This window comes from Lepidochelys kempii, chromosome 27 (assembly GCF_965140265.1).
Source record: "Lepidochelys kempii isolate rLepKem1 chromosome 27, rLepKem1.hap2, whole genome shotgun sequence".
In the NCBI taxonomy this organism is placed as follows: domain Eukaryota; kingdom Metazoa; phylum Chordata; order Testudines; family Cheloniidae; genus Lepidochelys; species Lepidochelys kempii.
The window spans coordinates 19224342-19241185 of NC_133282.1; the positions used below are offsets into that span (position 1 = coordinate 19224342).

General features: G+C 53.6%; 1 protein-coding gene across 1 annotated transcript; it reads left to right on the plus strand.

The window, feature by feature from the left end:
- The first annotated feature begins 874 nt into the window (after window positions 1-874).
- On the plus strand, window positions 875-2693 carry ARL4D (ARF like GTPase 4D). The gene is made up of 2 exons (XM_073325914.1): window positions 875-999; window positions 1520-2693. Exon 2 carries the CDS (start codon window positions 1541-1543, stop codon window positions 2144-2146), a length of 606 nt encoding a protein of 201 aa, XP_073182015.1. The 5' UTR covers window positions 875-999; window positions 1520-1540; the 3' UTR covers window positions 2147-2693.
- The last annotated feature ends 14151 nt before the right edge of the window (window positions 2694-16844 follow it).

Below are 16844 nucleotides of genomic sequence, written 5' to 3' on the forward strand. Positions count from 1 at the left end.
CACTGCCTGGTGAGTATCGCTACCTTGAAGGCTAGCAGGAGCTGAAGTATGGAAAAAAGACTACCGAATAACACCAGCTATGACTGACAGCTGTCATGCAGAGCATACATCCTCCTAGAACAGGAGCCGCCTTCCTAGGAAGCATATTTAATTTCATGATTGACTGTTAACGGTCACCACCTTCATTTGGGGAGCAGCATCTACCAGTGACAAAGGGACCTTTCATTCTCGGCTTGCAGGCACACCCGCACCTCAGCCAGTCCTTCTAGACAGCCCCCAACATAAGGAAACGAGCGGGGTGCTACTAACACTATCTGTGAGCTTTCTTTGTGAAAACAAGGCTTTGCCCTGGGGCCTGTGCGCCTTGAGGATCCCACTGGATTTTCCCTCCAGTCTCAGATGATGGATATTTTAGGGTTTTCTGTAATGTCCAGTACCCCAGTATCTCAGCCAAATGAGATTTGCAGGTGAAGGCCTGTGTCTCATGCCCCTGGGGGAGAAGGCTCTGCCTGGGATAATGGGAGACTTATTTTTTATTTGTTTTGTCAGGTCCCTTCCCTTTCTCCCCAGGCCTTCTCATACACATTGGCTGTCCTGGGAAAGCTGTGACTCCTCGCCAGCATGACGGGGCCAGGGGAACTGCGAGCAGGCGGGCGCAGGGGGGGAAACTGAGGGGGGAAACGAATGTAAAGACGAGCTCTCCCCCGCGCCGGTCACGCAGTGAGTTGGGGCTGCGCCCTCCTTCCCCGCGGCTGGCTCTACGCTCCGGGCTCCTGTCCAGGGGCAAACAGCTGGAGCCAGCTGTGCGCAGCGGCTGGCGTTGATTGGCTCAGGCGCTGTGACATCACGGGGCTGGCGCGGAGGCTTTTAGCTCCCTCGCCGCCGCCCCTGCAGGAGTTTCCAGCCGCTGCTCCGGTCGCCGCAGAGAGGCGGTCTCGGTGGCGGGTCCCTGCCGGACGAGTAGGCTCCGATCCCGGGCTGCCCCGGCCCCTATGGCAGGTAAACGGGCTGGGGGCTGCAGGGGGGAGGCGCGGCCGGGGAGCGAGCCGGGAAGGGGCGTCTCCCCGGGGATCCCCACCAACCTGGCTGCGGGGGCGCTGGGACCCCGCCGGCGAACTGGCCCGTGGGGATGGGAGCTGGGAGGGACCCAGGGGGACGGGGCGCGGCGGGTGCCCGGCCCGGCCCGCTCCCTTCCCCGTGGGAAGGACCCTGGTCCCACGCCGGCCCCGGGAGCGTCCGCCGCGGGGCGAGCTCCCGGCGAGTGGGGCTGGCTGGCCCGGGGGTCCCCCGCCTCGCCTCTCCCGGCGCTGGGGGCGGGTCTCGGGCCGGGGGTCCCCCGCCTCGCCTCTCCCGGCGCTGGGGGCGGGTCTCGGGCCGGGGGTCCCCCGCCTCGCCTCTCCCGGCGAGTGGGGCTGGCTGGCCCGGGGGTCCCCCGCCTCGCCTCTCCCGGCGCTGGGGGCGGGTCTCGGGCCGGGGCCGGCCCTGCCGCGGCTCACCCTGTCCTTCTGCCCCGCCGCAGCCCGGAGCGCCCCGTAGCGCCATGGGGAACCAGCTGGCGGAGATCGCGCCCGCGCCGGCCTTCCTGCCGCACTTCCAGGCGCTGCACGTGGTGGTGATCGGGCTGGACGCGGCCGGCAAGACCTCGCTTCTCTACAGGCTCAAGTTCAAGGAGTTCGTCAAGAGCGCTGCGCCCACCAAGGGCTTCAACACGGAGAAGATCCGGGTGCCGCTGGGGGGCTCCCGCGCCATCGCCTTCCAGGTGTGGGACGTGGGCGGCCAGGAGAAGCTGCGGCCCCTCTGGAAGTCCTACACCCGCCGCACGGACGGGCTGGTCTTCGTGGTGGACTCGGCGGAGGGGGAGCGCATGGAGGAGGCCCGGGTGGAGCTCCACAGGATCACCCGGACGTCGGAGAACCAGGGCGTCCCCGTGCTGCTCCTGGCCAACAAGCAGGACCTGCCGGGCGCGCTGGCGGCCTCCGAGGTGGAGAAGCTGCTGGCCCTGCAGGAACTGAGCGCCGCCACCCTCAGCTACACCCAGGGCTGCAGCGCGGTGGACGGGCTGGGCCTGCAGCAGGGGCTGGAGAAGCTCTACGAAATGATCCTCAAGAGGAAGAAAATGCTGCGACACAGCAAGAAGAAGCGATGAGCAGCCCCCTGGGCCTGCCCCGGCCCCACCCAGCTGCCAGGGCATTGCTGGTTGGGCGCGGGGTGAGCGGCTCCCGTGCCAGGCCTGGCTCACCCCCGCGTGGCTAAATCGCCCGTGTAGACGAGGACTTTGTTAGGGGGCAGCACCCTCTGGGGGCTGCGTGTGCCTGCCCGGTGAATCTGGCTCCAGGATTTGGGATGGCTCCAATGGGAGTGTGCTGGAGGGACTGGTCTGGACCTGTGCCCGCCGGCCGACAGGACACACGGAGTGCCCCAGCCAGGCTGACAGCAATGGCCCCTGATGTGTCCAAATCAAATTTAAAGGAGAGGTAGGGTGGGGTTAGGAGACTGCAACTTGATGGCAACCTGCATTAGGTGAAAACACTGCAAGTGGGTTTTCTAGGCGTGTGGGTGTTCATTTCCATCATTGCTACAGGACAGGTGGGGGAGGGGAATCTTTGTATTACTGGGTTGTTTTTTTATAAACCACGTGTGTTTGGTTTTTTTGTAGGAACTAAACATAAGTTATTAAACAGAGAGATTGGATAGCTGGGAGTGGCTTTGACTCTTTACTTTCATGCTGTCCGAGTTCATACTTTGTCAAGATTCCAGCTTTCCCTTGGCTGGATCAGGACAAACGGTACATTGGGATCAAAGGCAGGACTGCCTTTTATTGAAACCTATGACCTCTGCTAAACAGTTGGCTGTCTTTAAGGAAAGAAGGCTTTTAAACATAAAGTAACAGAAATCTAACCTATCCTTGTCTCCATGCTAAGGGAGTGAGCTCTTGTGGGGGTCGAAAGAAACCAACCAAATCTCTGACTGCTGCACTAATGAATAGTAACAAAATCACAATCCAATCGTTTTTTTTCCAGGGTGGTAAGCCCTTGCAGCTCCCATACTGCATGTATCTGGAGTTTTATAACTAGTGATGATCCAGATTCAGCAAAGGAGGGATATTAAATCTCAGGCTGTAGGTTTAAACCAGTCTTGAACTACTGGAGACCAGGATGAGCCCTGATGTGGGGGCTGGGAGGAAGCAAATTATTTCACTCTGCTACTGTGGGTGTCCTACCTTCCTCTCCAGCATTTGGTGTTGGTCACCGGACCAGATCCGGAGTGGCAATTCCTACTGCTCTGTCAATGGTAAATCTCAAAAGTTGCTCCCCTGAAACTCTAGACCAAAGTCACCTTTTGAAGTGCCCTGTATGGAGTTGAGTAGGTGTCATGGGTGAAAATGAGCTAGGAGTCTTTAAGTAACTGTGAAAAGCCCAAGGCTTCTTCCTTCCCTCACACCCAACTGGCTGGGATCAGATGTGCTACCCTGGGTCCCTTCCTTGTAGCAGCTGGGCTGTTCACAGGCTATAAACACCCACTGGTGCTCCAGAGGGGGGAGATCCTATCTTACTGGATCAACTTCTGTTGGGGAAAGAGAGACACTTTTGAGAGCTCTGTGTAGCTTGTCTCTCACCAACAGAAGTTGGTCCAATAAAATATATTTCCCCCACACACACACCTTAACAACACTGCAGCCTAACCCCTAGCAATTCTAATTGTACAAAGGTGACAACAAACGTGGTTGCTGTCACAGGAACTGGAGGGCTGGGGGAGGAATACGCAGGACAGTTCCATTCCTGTGAACACAAGATGTTCCTCCCCCCACTCCTTTAACAATAGGGTGGTAAATGCAGCAGTTGCGGAGGGCGTTAGCCCCAAAGGTGACCCGGAGTAAAAATGTCTTGGGTGCCACACGAGTTTGGATAAATATTGACCAGTCTGAATAAAATATTGACCAGTCTGAATAAATATTGACCACCGCAGGGTTTATTCAGCTTAAGCTGGTCGTGTGTGTGTGGCTGGAGCCTGTTTCGCTAAACAAGATTATACCTTTGTATTCACTTCTGCGCCCTTGGGTGAGCTGAGCAGTTTGTGGGACAGTGGTGGGGTCGGAGCCCCCTGACCTGTGGGAGTGGCTGCCGTGTCTCATGTTCCGGGAGCGGAAGCAGTTTCCATCATGAACTGTGCGTGAAGAGCTCTCGTTCCCCTTTTCCAGACAAAGAGAAGGCGCAGTCTTATGGCAACTGAGGGGCTCCATGGGGAAGAGCAGCAGAGTCTGAGGAGCCAAGAAGTGGTTTTAAGCACAGAGAACTGGGAGCTGGACCATTCACAACTTCTCACACAGCAGGAAAGGAAGTGGGGGGGGGGGGGGGGTAGGGACTAACTTCCTCCCAGAGAATCCCTTCTTCCTTGGTATTAGCCCGATGTGGGCCCTGGGTTTGGGTTAGTTGCCAGAGATGACAGGGATATGCAGCAAGGGTTTGCACATAATTTGCCTAAAAAGCTGTTTAAATAATTGGACGAGCTTTGTGAGCATGATCACGCTGGCTGGTCTTGCTCTGCTTCGCCCCCCAGCCCTGACACAGAAGGACCATCACAGCCGCAGTGTGTCAGTCACAAGGACCCAGATCCTTAGAGGTAATTGTGTACTAGCTCCCATCAACTCCCCAGGGGAGGCAGGTGCTAAGTACCTCTGAGAACCTGGGCCAAGGTCAGGATCATAAGGGGAAGTGGGCCTGTGCCTGAGGAGGGATGGGGAGAAAGGGGCCTGGAGGAGGGAAGGGGTTGCAGGTGTCTGAGGAGTGGGTAGTAGAAGGAAGTGTTTCTTTTTGTTCTGCAGGCAGATTAAACGTACTAAAGATTCCTGGTGGTGTAGCTGGGTTGGTCCCAGGATATCAGAGCTAAGGTGGGTGAGGTCAGATCTTTCTACCTTGACTCTCTAAGGATTCTTGGTGCCTGTGCCAAGAACCCTCTTGATCTGTGTCCTAGCTGATTTCCCATACCCCTCATCCCACCCCAGGAGATCAGCGGCAATGACCAGGGGGAACCCACCACACACACACACACACTTCAGAGTTTAATGGTTTTGGAAGGGAGCTATAAATCCTCATGCTTCAGGAGAGCAGGCCCAGATCCATAAAGGAGTGTAGGCATCAGAATCCCTGAGTGCCTCAGGCCAGAGCAAGCATGAGAATGACCCTATAGCCTGGAGGGAAACTCAGGGGCCAGGGCCCCTGCTCTAATGACACTTCAGTTATTTATTCAACGGGGAATAGCTTGAACAGGAGAGATTGAGGTAGCACCATATCAGAGTATCTCACAGCTCCATGGTTAGAGTGTATAAGAAGTGGGAGCCCCCCCAAATCCTTTTTCCTCCCTCAGGCTGAGGGGGGAATTGAACCTAGATCTCGCCCCTCCTGGATGGGGGCAGGGAGAAATTGAACCACTGCTGCCTGCATTTTAGCTGCCAAAGCCACCAGGCTCTGGGAGAGGGAGTCCTAGCTGGGGATCGTCAGCAGAGGTAGGTGCCTCCCTGCAGCCCGGGTCTATGGCGTTTTGCTCTGTGAGAGTGGTGGGACGTAGGACGCACCCCTCTCATCCAGCATCTCCCATTGGCTAGTTTAGGTGGTTCCCAGGTATCTAGCTGCCCCAGTACATTGTTCAGGGACTTGCCTAGGTGCCTAACTCAGGTCGAACAGCCAGTCGAAAAGGGACCCCACCCTCCCAGTGAAAATGAGCGAGTGAGGGTGGGGGAGAGCGAGTTTCGGGGGTGGGGGGGTGGAGTGAGTGGGGGCAGGGCCTCGGAGAAGGGGCAGGGCAGAGGTGTTCAGTTTTGTGCGATTAGAAAGTTGGCAACCCTAGGCTTTGTGGATCCCATTGTTGTGCCAGTGATTTTCTGGGCACCTCAAACTTAGTCCTTCAGTTCATACTGGTAGTTTTCCTTATTAGCGAGACCCTGAATGGCTTCAGCTGAACCTCATGAGAAATGCTCCACTAGGATGCCAATTTACTCTCACAGCCAATCCCGCTCTTCTCTGATGGCAGCTTGGGTCACACCCGGCCTGTATAAGATCTTCCCCAGGTCCACTACCCCTCTCTGCAGGCAGGCTCCAGCTTGGAGAGCGTCTGCTAGCTTAGCAGCACTGAACTAGGAGGGGCCGGAGAGCAGTGGGGGCTCTTCGCATTGTACTAGCATCGTCACAGACTAGGAAACCTGTCTGGGGCTTAGAGGAGGAGCTGAGCTGCTGGAGTTGGGAGTCAGAGCACTAGAGTAACTCCCTGTGTGGATAAGCCCTTAGGTCTCTCTCTTGCCATGTCTAAGCTGTAGCTGAGAGGGAGCCTGGGTAGACAGGTTTGTACCTGTGGGCCTTGAGTTATTGTAGCTCAGGCTCTTGAGCCTGGGCTGCCACAGGACCCGTAGGTGGCTTAATACGAGTGCAATGCTCAGATTCTTGCAAGAACGGGGCTAGCAGTGGGCCCAGGCTACTGCAGCAGCCACACCCACTTCTCCCCAGATAGCAGCAGGGGAAGGGAGAGCAAAGCCCGTGCCCACGTGCCAGGGTATTTGGGCTGAGCAGGGTTCCTGGCCCAGTTAGCATGGGTGTCAGGGGAGGGGAACACTGTCTGAGCGTTTTAAGCTAGATGAGCTTTGCTAAGTGGTGGAATGCAGAGTCCCATTCTGAGCCACAGAAAGCAAGGTGCCCTGCTGACAGAATGAGCCTCAGCCCCAATCTCTTTATGTAACCAAGCTCACTGCGCTCAGTTTAAATCCCCTAGGGGTTGTTATATAAGGAACATACAGCTCTGTGTGTCTGGCATCCTCTCTGGCTCCAACACCCCACCCTAGGATGTTCTGCTGACTTGTTTAAATCAGTAGTGCCTGCAATCCCCCTCCAGCTTTAGGTGGGGAATGTAAGAACTTGATTAATGGCAGGACCAGGAGGCCATATGCTTTCACTAAGAGTTTCCCATGGCATCACCTGGGAGGTCAAGGACCTGGCACTGAGCAATCACATGGGAGGCTGTGCGATGGGGGTGGGTCAATGCACAGAATCTTTTCAGCATGCTTTGAAGCTTCCCAGCTGGCAGGATATGTCACTGGGACTCTTCAGAGAGGAGAGTCGGCTGGGGGTGAGATGCTGAGTTTCCAAAATCATAATGAGCTTAATTCAAGCTTTGTTGTTACCTGTTAATTTTTTAATTAACTTATACAACTGGCTGCTTGCAGTGATTAAGTAGCAGAGCAGGTGAGCCCCAAATAACCCCATCAAAGCCTAACCTGAGAGCTCAGCCCCCATGGTGGAAAGTGGGTCTGCCTTGTAAGAGAAGGCAAGTTCCCCTAGAGCAGAACTAACAAAGCCCTGTGTTTACTTGCTGTCGGTAGCCTCAGGCGTCACCTGGTCTGCTGAGCCACACAAAGCTAGAGAATTGCAGCGGAGAGAGCATGAGTTATTCTGTTCTCACTGCAGCCTCCTTTCTGCTGCATCTCACGCATACCTGGAGAATACACTCAAGGGAATGGCCTTGTTGTGACCAGAGACTGGAACTGGCAGAACCTTCCTGGTGTGAGGGTAACCTATTGGAACAGGTTCTCTGTCTCCCCCTCCCCCCCGCATGCTTAATTCCTCAACACTTGGGGTCTGTTCAACAGAGACTGGTGGCTTCTCTAAAGCACAGGCCTCAGTTTGACCACGAGTGAGTGGGCTCAGCAGTGTTCCCTCGTGGAGCGGGGAAGAATGATTCCCTCCACTGCCAGAACCAAGGGGTGAGGTTCTCTAGTGTGTGCCATGCAGGAGGGCAGGCTAGATAGTCAAAACAGTCCCCTCTGACCTTAAAATCTATGAACTATCTGATGGAGGTTTCCTACAGCTATTAGTTATTGTTAGTATATCTTGGTTATTGATATAGTGCCTGGGGTGGGGGGCTTCCAGGATTTCCTTGTGCCATACAGCACACATTAAGAAATCCAGTGCCTTCAGGAAGCAAACAATCATAGAACTTCCTGTCCAAAACAGGCTGCATTAGGAGCACACAGAGTGAAACCAAAGAGGAGAAGGTCTTCGAGGGCAGATTTATTCCAAGGGCTAATACTAGAGACCTGGACAAAGCCTTGCAGCCTCTGCCTAAAGCAGATGTTTGGGTAGAGGAATGCACGGCGCCCGCTCCTACCCAGCTCTTCCCGTGGGCTGCTGGCCAGTGGTTCAGAGAGGAATCCCGTTCCTCCCAGAGGCAGTGGGCTGCAAACCCCTCTCCTGAAATGCTGGGTTCTAATGGAGCTCAGGTGGGCTGGAGAGAGGGCTCTGTATAAGTGCATAGAGAGAGTGCTGCCGACTTAATTTCTTTCTGATCCCTGGGAAAGATGCACTAAAGAGATTCAACTTTCCTGCCCCTCTTGGGGGAGGCAATGATGATAACACAGCACTGACATGGCTTCCATTGGAAAATTCAGTCTTTTATAAGTCCTGTTTAACTGAGCCTCACAACTACTCTGCGAGGAAGGGACACTGGCATTTTACAGAGGCTAAGTGATTTGCCCAAGGTCACCCAACAGCTCAGTAGCAGAGCCCAGAAAATGTGGCTCCTGGTTCCTTGCTTGAAACACCTGGGTCAAGATTTCCTCTCCGGAATAAAACACAAAAGCCTTTTGCCCTGGGCCAGTCTGCGAACTGGTGCACACACATGGCTGATTATAAACTAGCTTATGTTTCTGGAGGGCGATTGGGGTAGTTCAAAAGCTGAAGCTGGTGCTCAGTGACTCTATTGCCAGGGGCCACTTTAGATAGAGCCTGGCCCAGATTACCCCCAGAATTCAGCGTGGCACAGCAGTGAGAGATGGAAAAGGCCCATTGGCTCATGGTGTCCATGACCAGGGGCACGGTGCAGGACTGGCCGGCTACTTGCCATTATCCAGCTGCCAAATGTTGCTTTCCTGTAAGAACTGCAATAGCTTGTATCTCCAGGAACTGGGCTGAGCCGTCCCCGCATTTCAGCTTGGGAGGAGGTGATGTCAATGAAGGGATAAGTGCCTGCTACAAACAGTGTGGGTGATACTGTATCAAAGCTACCTGGGAAGGCTATAAAAGGCAAACACCCATGGGTGGATCATGTGCGCAAGGAGAAGTTATTCATTCTCAGTACAATCATCTCCTGACTATGCAGGGCTCAAGAGATTTAAAAGGTGAAAGTGAGCCAGAGCCAGTGAGCCAAATAAATGGGAGGAGACAACTGCAGAGCAGGGAGAAAGAGGGTGAAAGAGGCTAGGGGTGGAAATGCTGACCTGGGCATTCTCCTTTCTTAGAGTCTGAGGTGACTGTCTCCGCAGAATTTGCTGGCAACACTTGCCCGTCTACTGTCCTGACACCTGCAGTTAGACAAGATACCAAAGCAAAACCTCTGGGATGCTTTGGTGGGAAACCAAGATTCTTGGCTGGAAAGTGAAATTTGGGTATAAAATGTGAGTTGTGAGATTGTGTGGCTCACTGCTCCTCCATACACTCAGCAGTTTGGACTTTGCATCAGGATGACAGCATAGAGAATAAAGCCAGTCCCCAGAGGGCCACGGCTCATGGCTCAGCAATGGATCAGCAAGGCAGAGACGTGCTCTCAGCTTTTTGCTGCTGTGTTTTACGTCGTATGATTGCACCAAAGACCCCAATGCCCATCACACTGCAGAGAGACTCTCATAACTAAATCTGTACATGAAATTCACAACTCTGCTAATTCTCTTTTATGTGACATTTCATTATCTGAGCTGTGAGTTGCTGGAGATGCTAGACCCTCTCTCTGGTCAGCGCTTTAATTAAAGGGGAAACTTCAGTGCAACAAAGTAGGTCAGGGCATGCAGTCCTGTGGAGTGATGCTCTTGGCTCTCACCTTGTGGAGGAGGGGTGGGCAGTGAATGCATTAGCTCGGATGCAGCTCAGTGGTTGGCTGAACCTGGAGTAGGTTGGAGGGCTCCTTCAGGGAATCTCCAGGCATATTTATGCTGAAAACATTTGAGCAGGGGCTGCACTTGCATCAAGTCTCCTGGTTTTGCAAACAAACCAGGCATGGGCTCCTCTCTTTTTTTAACTGAAGCAAGCTCACTGAAAGGGAACAAGGGGAAAGTCTGGGGGCTACAGCAGAGTCTCATTATTCCAGCCACTCCCGGGCACTAGATTTGCTGGCAGGCCACACTGGGCGCAACTGACCAGTTAAACCGAGGGATTGTGGCGAGCCTTGCTGGCATGTGCGTGCTAGGAGGGCTAAGCAGTTTGAAGGCTGTAAGGATGAATTGGTACCATGTAGGGCTAGCTCTAGGGAGCAGTCTTGGAGGCTCAGAAGCGCTGAAGTCACTGCAGCCAAACTCGGGATGTCCACGTAAATTCTCTTCTTTTCAGAGACAAGCAGCGTGGGCTGAGGACCTTGCTGTGACTAGCCCCACATGGGTCCCTCTCTCAAAGGCTTTCCCAGCCCTTTCTCTCCCTTTGACCTGCAACGGCCTCTGGTCTGACAGGTCTTTCCTGACACATCTTGCCTGACAGCAAGGCTCTGTGGGAACCCAGCTCTGCAGAGATGGATGCCTGGGGCATGCTCGACAAACAGGGGCAAACCACTAGAACCTTGGACTCTGCCCCGTCGTCAGATTCTCAACCACCCTCCCTACTCTTGATCTCCTGTTACGTGGCCCAACTTCCACCATGTATTCACAACCTGATGGGCAAGCTCCTTGATTGCCATCACCAGCTCCCTTGGAGAGGGCACCCTGGAGAGCTGGAATGATGCAGCCCCAGCCCTGGACGGGATGCCAGGATTCCTGAGTCAGAGTCCTGACCTGCCTTGACTCCCTTTGCCCTCAGCAGAGGCGGGAGGTGGCTATTCCTTTGTGATAATGGGAGCTGTGGGGGTTGGGCACGTTTGAAAACATCTTCCCTTGGCTTGGTGTCTAAGGGGAGCTGGGCCCATCTGAAAACTCTGGCCTCAGCCTCTGTTTCAAATGGGGAAAGTGCCCACCTCACGGTGAGGATCCAGCCGGCGATGATGTTTGCCCAGGGCCCTCCACAGGCAGCGGGGCCCTGACTCTATGCTGGCACATGGGGAAGGGACCACATGGGGAAGGGACAAGGGCGCTGTCTGCGACCCCAGAGCAGGCCTGGAGACACAGCCCTCACAAGGCCCAGGAATTGGTCCCTTGCGAAAGAATCCAGCTCAGCCCTGGGCAAGGGTGGCACTTAGCAGCTAACTCAGACCAAAGGTCAGGCTGACAAATGGAGGCTGAAACCTGACTGGTCTGGGCTTCTGGTGCTGGTATACCAAGGGGTGGGGGGACGTATAAACACTCCAGAGAGACTGATCCTGCCACTTCTTCTGCCATGACCTAAACCAGACAGGGCCCCCTTTCCTCCTCAAGAGGCAGGAATAGCCCACTAGCTCGTAGTGGGGGTCTGGGACGGGAGATTCCTAACAGAACAGAGCCAAGGTTGCCCCAGGCAGTTGATCTCTGAGTGGGAATTAAGTGGGTGCTTCAGTTTAAGTGGCAGACTTTGCTACCATGGCAACGGATACTATAGAAAACTAAGGCTTAGGCAGAACCCAGGATTCTCACTTCATAGCCCCACACTTCATCCCCTGGTTCATCCCACTTCTCAGAAGTGGTTCCCCACCCTTCTCTGAGATTCGTACACATCCGGCTCCCAGGACTGTGTATGCTTCTTGTTTTCCATTGGTAAATAACTCAAGGCAAAGACAGACTGAGATGCTGCAATGGGAAGGGAAGGGCGCTAGGAACTGAAAATCCGCCTGGCGGATTTAGGTCCCACATTTTCTGGTGCTACAAGAAGCTTCTGGGGTGTCTGCTGTAAGAGGAAGATTTTTATCCGTGGTGAGTTCTGATGTGTGTGATATTAGAGGCTGCCAGCTGGTGTGTGTGTAGAGAAGGAATATGCAAAGGCCGAGGTCTCCTTCTGAAATGCATTCTGCTCTCTCAGCTGAAGTTGTCAACACTATTTGATTATGTTTATTCTTGACAATTCAACCATGAGAGTTTGATCAGCTCCAAAGAAGAAGAAATTCCTGGCTGCAGTCTCTTTCTTTCCCATCTGTTCTCCCAAAGATAAACAGCCTTTTCTGTTCTCCTGAAGAACATTGTAAAATGAAGTATGAAATACTGGAATAATTATTAGACTAAAGCACAGGCCAAAGATCAATAGAAAGGAAAGATGAAATATTGTCCAAAGTGCTGTATAAATTACTGGCTCAGAATTCTGTAGACTGTAATTTCTTCATGAAAATTCAGGCAAGCATGGGGCAGTAGGATACTGTAGGCTTATTGGTCTGGAATTCAATGTCTCTTTGGGCCTGGACTCTCTGTAATTTGCATCTACGTGCATAACTCTAAGGGTCATTTCATGCATCAGTTGGTTTCTTACGCTTCTCTGGGCTGTGCAGAATTGATCTCAATAGAGGTGGGAAAACCTCCTGGCTGCAGCGCCACAATGGAGGGCAGGGGATGGCATGCCTGCGATAGCTGACTAGGAGTCCTGCTGTGTTCTGCAGTTTTTGAAACCCATCTGCAGCTCTCCAGGGAGCTGAAGGAGCCCACCTGTGAAAGGCACAAGGGGAGGAAGATTAATGGTATAGTACAGCAGATGCCAGCTCTGCAGCTTCACGTGCCTCCTCTGGAGTGAGTGGAACACAAGAAACAGAAGGAAGCAGCTAACAAACCAAACCCAGAGGGAGGCTCCTGTGTCCCAGACCCTGGGGCTGATGGACAGTTCACTGCTGTTTTGCTTGCGAGGCAACCCAGGTGCATACAGAACTCTGTTCCATGATCCATCTCCCCTGCACGCTCCCTGCTGCCAGTGTCGTCTCTCTCCTGTTGTACCCTGCATGCTGCCGGCTCTCTGGGCCCTTTGGGCTGGGGACATCTTCAGCCCCCTAAGCCATCCGGACCCCCAGCAGCCTAGTTACTACTGCAAACTCCAGTATGTACCAACAGGCCCATGCAGGAATGTTGTCATGTGGGTACATACTGCCATGTGCAGGAGCAGATGTGGGCTCACACAGACCTGCAGCCGTATGATCCAAGTCAGGGTGCACACAGGTGTGTCCATGGTACAAGAGCACACGTGGGGTATGTCTTTACAGCAATGAGGCACCCACAGCTGGTCTGTGTGAGCCGACTTGGGCTCGGGGGGCTCAGGCTGCGGGGCTATTTCATTGCTGTGTAGACGTCTGCGCTCGGGCTGGGTGGGAGGGTCCCAGAGCTCAGGCTTCAGCTCCACACAGCAATGAAACAGGCCCACAGCCCAAGCCAGCAGGCACGGACCAGCTGCAGGTTTTTCTTTGCTGTGGAAGCGTACCCAAACAAGGGCATGCATGCTCTCCTGCAGACGTGCTGGTAAGCAGGCAGGGAATGGGGCTCAGTCTCTGAGTTCCCATTTGCCTGGTTTCTTCTGACCATCCCTGTCTGTAGAAGCCCAGATGCTCCTCACATCCCTGCCTGAGGAATCCTCTGTGCGCTGCTGACTCACTGCCATCCGTGAAGCAGCAATGCCTGCCATGTCCTGGGCAGACTCTAAGCGCCTCCCTCAATCATCCAGAGCAACTTGTTTGATCTCATCCAAATGATCAAAGCAGAAATTAGCACCAGGCCCAGAGCAGGAAGAGGGCATCTGACGCCGCTATCAGAGCAGGCATCTCTGCTGATCCTCTGGGCCTGTGTAACTGATCCTTGTGGAGCCAAAGGCAGCTACCTCTAGTCCCCCTTTCCCAACATGCTACAGCCAGGCGTGAAGAACAAGGGGGAGAGAATGGCTGGTTCCAGGTTAAATGTCTTTGGTTTTTGGTTAATCCTAGTTTTCTCCCTCATCCCCAGCACTTGGGGTTCTGCAGCAGTTAGTACAAGGAGGGGACTGAAAGAAAACGTGCTAACGAGGGCAAAGTCCTGCTCAGTGAAGAGAGAAGTGACCCAGTTACCATTACACGGACAGTACCTTCAGCGCCCTCTGCTCTGAGCATCAGGAGGGGCTTGTGTCCTAGTATTCAGACAGCATTTCCCCACATCCTCTCTTCCAGCTCCAGTCTCCATTTACCTAGATCCCTTCTCACTGAAGTGTAGCACAGAAGTCCCTGGAAAGAACACGCACAGCAAAGGAACTCTCTCTCCTTCCTGCCTGCCACAGGGCACGGGGATAAGTGAGGGCTTGATTCAATTTGGCGATGTGCTAGCGAGGGGAAGCAAAGATGGAGAAGACATCTCTTGTGGCAGTGAGTTCCACAGGCTAGACCTGGCTGTTGGCCAACAGTCCTGTTGTGCTGGTGAAGCACAGAAGTCATGGGAGACCGTAGTAACAGTGAGAGGCATCTCCGCTGGCCAGGGCCAGTCCCATGGAGAGATTTCAGAATCAGGACAGAGACTGTGGGCTGGCCTCTGTTCATGGGGGAGCCTGTGCAGAGCATGGGGGGATGTGTTTGCAGTGGCCTGTGCTGCTGGGCTGCCATAGTTTTTATGCAACTTCATCCCCAGCTCTGATGAATCAATGTTGCTGAAGCAGGAGTCCACCAATGGCTGGGGCCAGCTCTCTGCCTGCCTCTCCACCTGTTCAAGGCCTGGCTGGCTGCTGCGGCACCTCCTGGAGGGCTCTCAGATTGCCAATGCATTACAGGCCAAGCTGGGTTGGCGCGTGAGGCATGAGTGACTGTCCTAGGGGACACACGCACCTCTCCTACCCCTGACAGTCAGATATTCTGAGCCAGTGCTGGCCCATGGCCCGTCCAGCCTCCCTGGCAACTCTCGCCAGCTGTGTGGCTGCTCAGAGGAGAGGCATTATGTGAATATTTATCTAGTGCTTTTCACGGCATTGTTTGCTGGCTCCCGCATTGGCCCTCGTTACCAGCTTCCCTCCTCTGCAGTCAGAGCGCCCGCCTCAGGGACCAGCCAGCCTGCTCTTTGCATAACAACTGGCATGAATTATTGAGCTGGTCTCCTGCCCCCCATGCTCGGGGTGGAGGGGTCGGGTCCTTCTTAGAGAGTGAGCCCCTCGCTCAGACTCACGGATGCTTGGCACAGTGCCAGCGTCCTCATGAACAGCTGGAGTGGGAGAGGAAGGGAGGCCAGGGACCTCCTCCAGCAAGTCAGAGGGGATGGGAATAGCTTGCTGTACTCACCCCCTGGGAAGCAGTGAGGTCTAGTGGTTAGGACCCTGGACAAGCCCTCCCGCTCTGCCACTGACAATCTTGGTTAATCTTGGGCAAATCACACCCCCCACTTCCCAAGCCTCTGCTTTTGTGCCCAGCCTTTGTCTGTCCAGGTTGGGAGCTCCCTGGGGCAGGGACCGTCTCCTGATGTTCCTGTGCAGTGCCTGGCACAGTGGAGCCCCTAAGTGCTATTGCAACGCAAATGATGCTAACAGTGACCAAGGGGGCCGAGGCATGGGGGTCACATCATGCCCGTAGGTCACCAGGCCTCCTGTCTCCCCACACTGAAAGCCGTGGGCATTTCTGTGGCACTTCTCTGGAGGAAGATTGCAGCCTCTCCGTACCCTTTGACCTTGGGAAAGGCTGCCATGTCCCTTGAAGACAGAGTTCTGTTTCCTCGGAGAGCAGCAGCAGGTAACAGACAACCAACCAGCCAGCTCTGCTTAACCACAAGTGTCACATTTTGGTTTTCGCAGATCTGACAGAAACCAGAAATGGCGCATAGGGAAGAAGTTAACATAAATAAAAATTACCTGGTCACCATAGCAACCAAGCAGGGCCCCCTCTCAAACTTAGCTCTTCTCTGGTCAGGTTGCCCAAGTGCAGCCAGCAAGAATGTCCTCCCCTCCAATGTGACCATGTCAGGATTTACAAACCACTCATTTCCCTAAGCAGGGAGGTGTCTAACTGCACATGGGCTGTGGAGGAAGGCATCCCTCTCCTCTTCCTGGTGTGCAACACACCGACATAGGATTCTGCCACATGTTCTGCAATCATGCCCAGCCCATAACATTACAAAGGGGGGCATTCATTATCCCCGGGCAAGCAAACCTCCTCGCCTTTTTGTAATCAACACCTTTCAGGCAGAGAGAGGTTCATTACTATGCAAACTGGATGTGCTGCATTTCCTCAAAAAGAAAAGGAGGACTTGTGGCACCTTAGAGACTAACAAATTTATTTGAGCATAAGCTTTCGTGAGCTACAGCTCACTTCATCGGATGCATGCAGTGGAAAATACAGTGGGGAGATTTTATATACACAGAGAACATGAAACAATGGGAGTTACCATACAGACTGTAAGGAGAGGTTTCAGAGTAACAGCCGTGTTAGTCTGTATTCGCAAAAAGAAAAGGAGTACTTGTGGCACCTTAGAGACTAACCCATTTATTTGAGCATAAGCTTTCGTGAGCTACAGCTCACTTGCATCTGATGAAGTGAGCTGTAGCTCACGAAAGCTTATGCTCTAATAAATTGGTTAGTCTCTAAGGTGCCACAAGTACTCCTTTTCTTTTTGCTGTAAGGAGAGTGATCAGGTAAAGTGAGCTATTACCAGCAGGAGAGAAAAAAAAAACTTTTGTAGTGATAATCAAGGTGGGCCATTTCCAGCAGTTGACAAGAATGTGTGAGGAACAGTAGTGGGGAAAAATAAACATGGGGAAAGGGCTGCTACTCTGAAACCTGCATTTCCTCAGAACCTCATTGCTATTCAGGTAGAGGCAGGTTATTTGCACACAGCTCAGCTCAGCAGTAAGAATCCTAAACACAGATACTTAAATGATTACAGGTCGGTCCCATCTGTCCTGCAGGCCAAGAGGAGAGAGTTTCAGCTAAGCATCCAGGTGTTTCGTTGGTTCCCAAGTATTATCCAAATAAAGCACAGCGTCGTTTCCCTCTGAAAGAGTGGC

Excerpts from the sequence above, each read along its gene's own strand:
- ARL4D (XM_073325914.1), top strand. The coding sequence starts at position 1,541 with ATGGGGAACCAGCTGGCGGAGATCGCGCCCGCGCCGGCCTTCCTGCCG.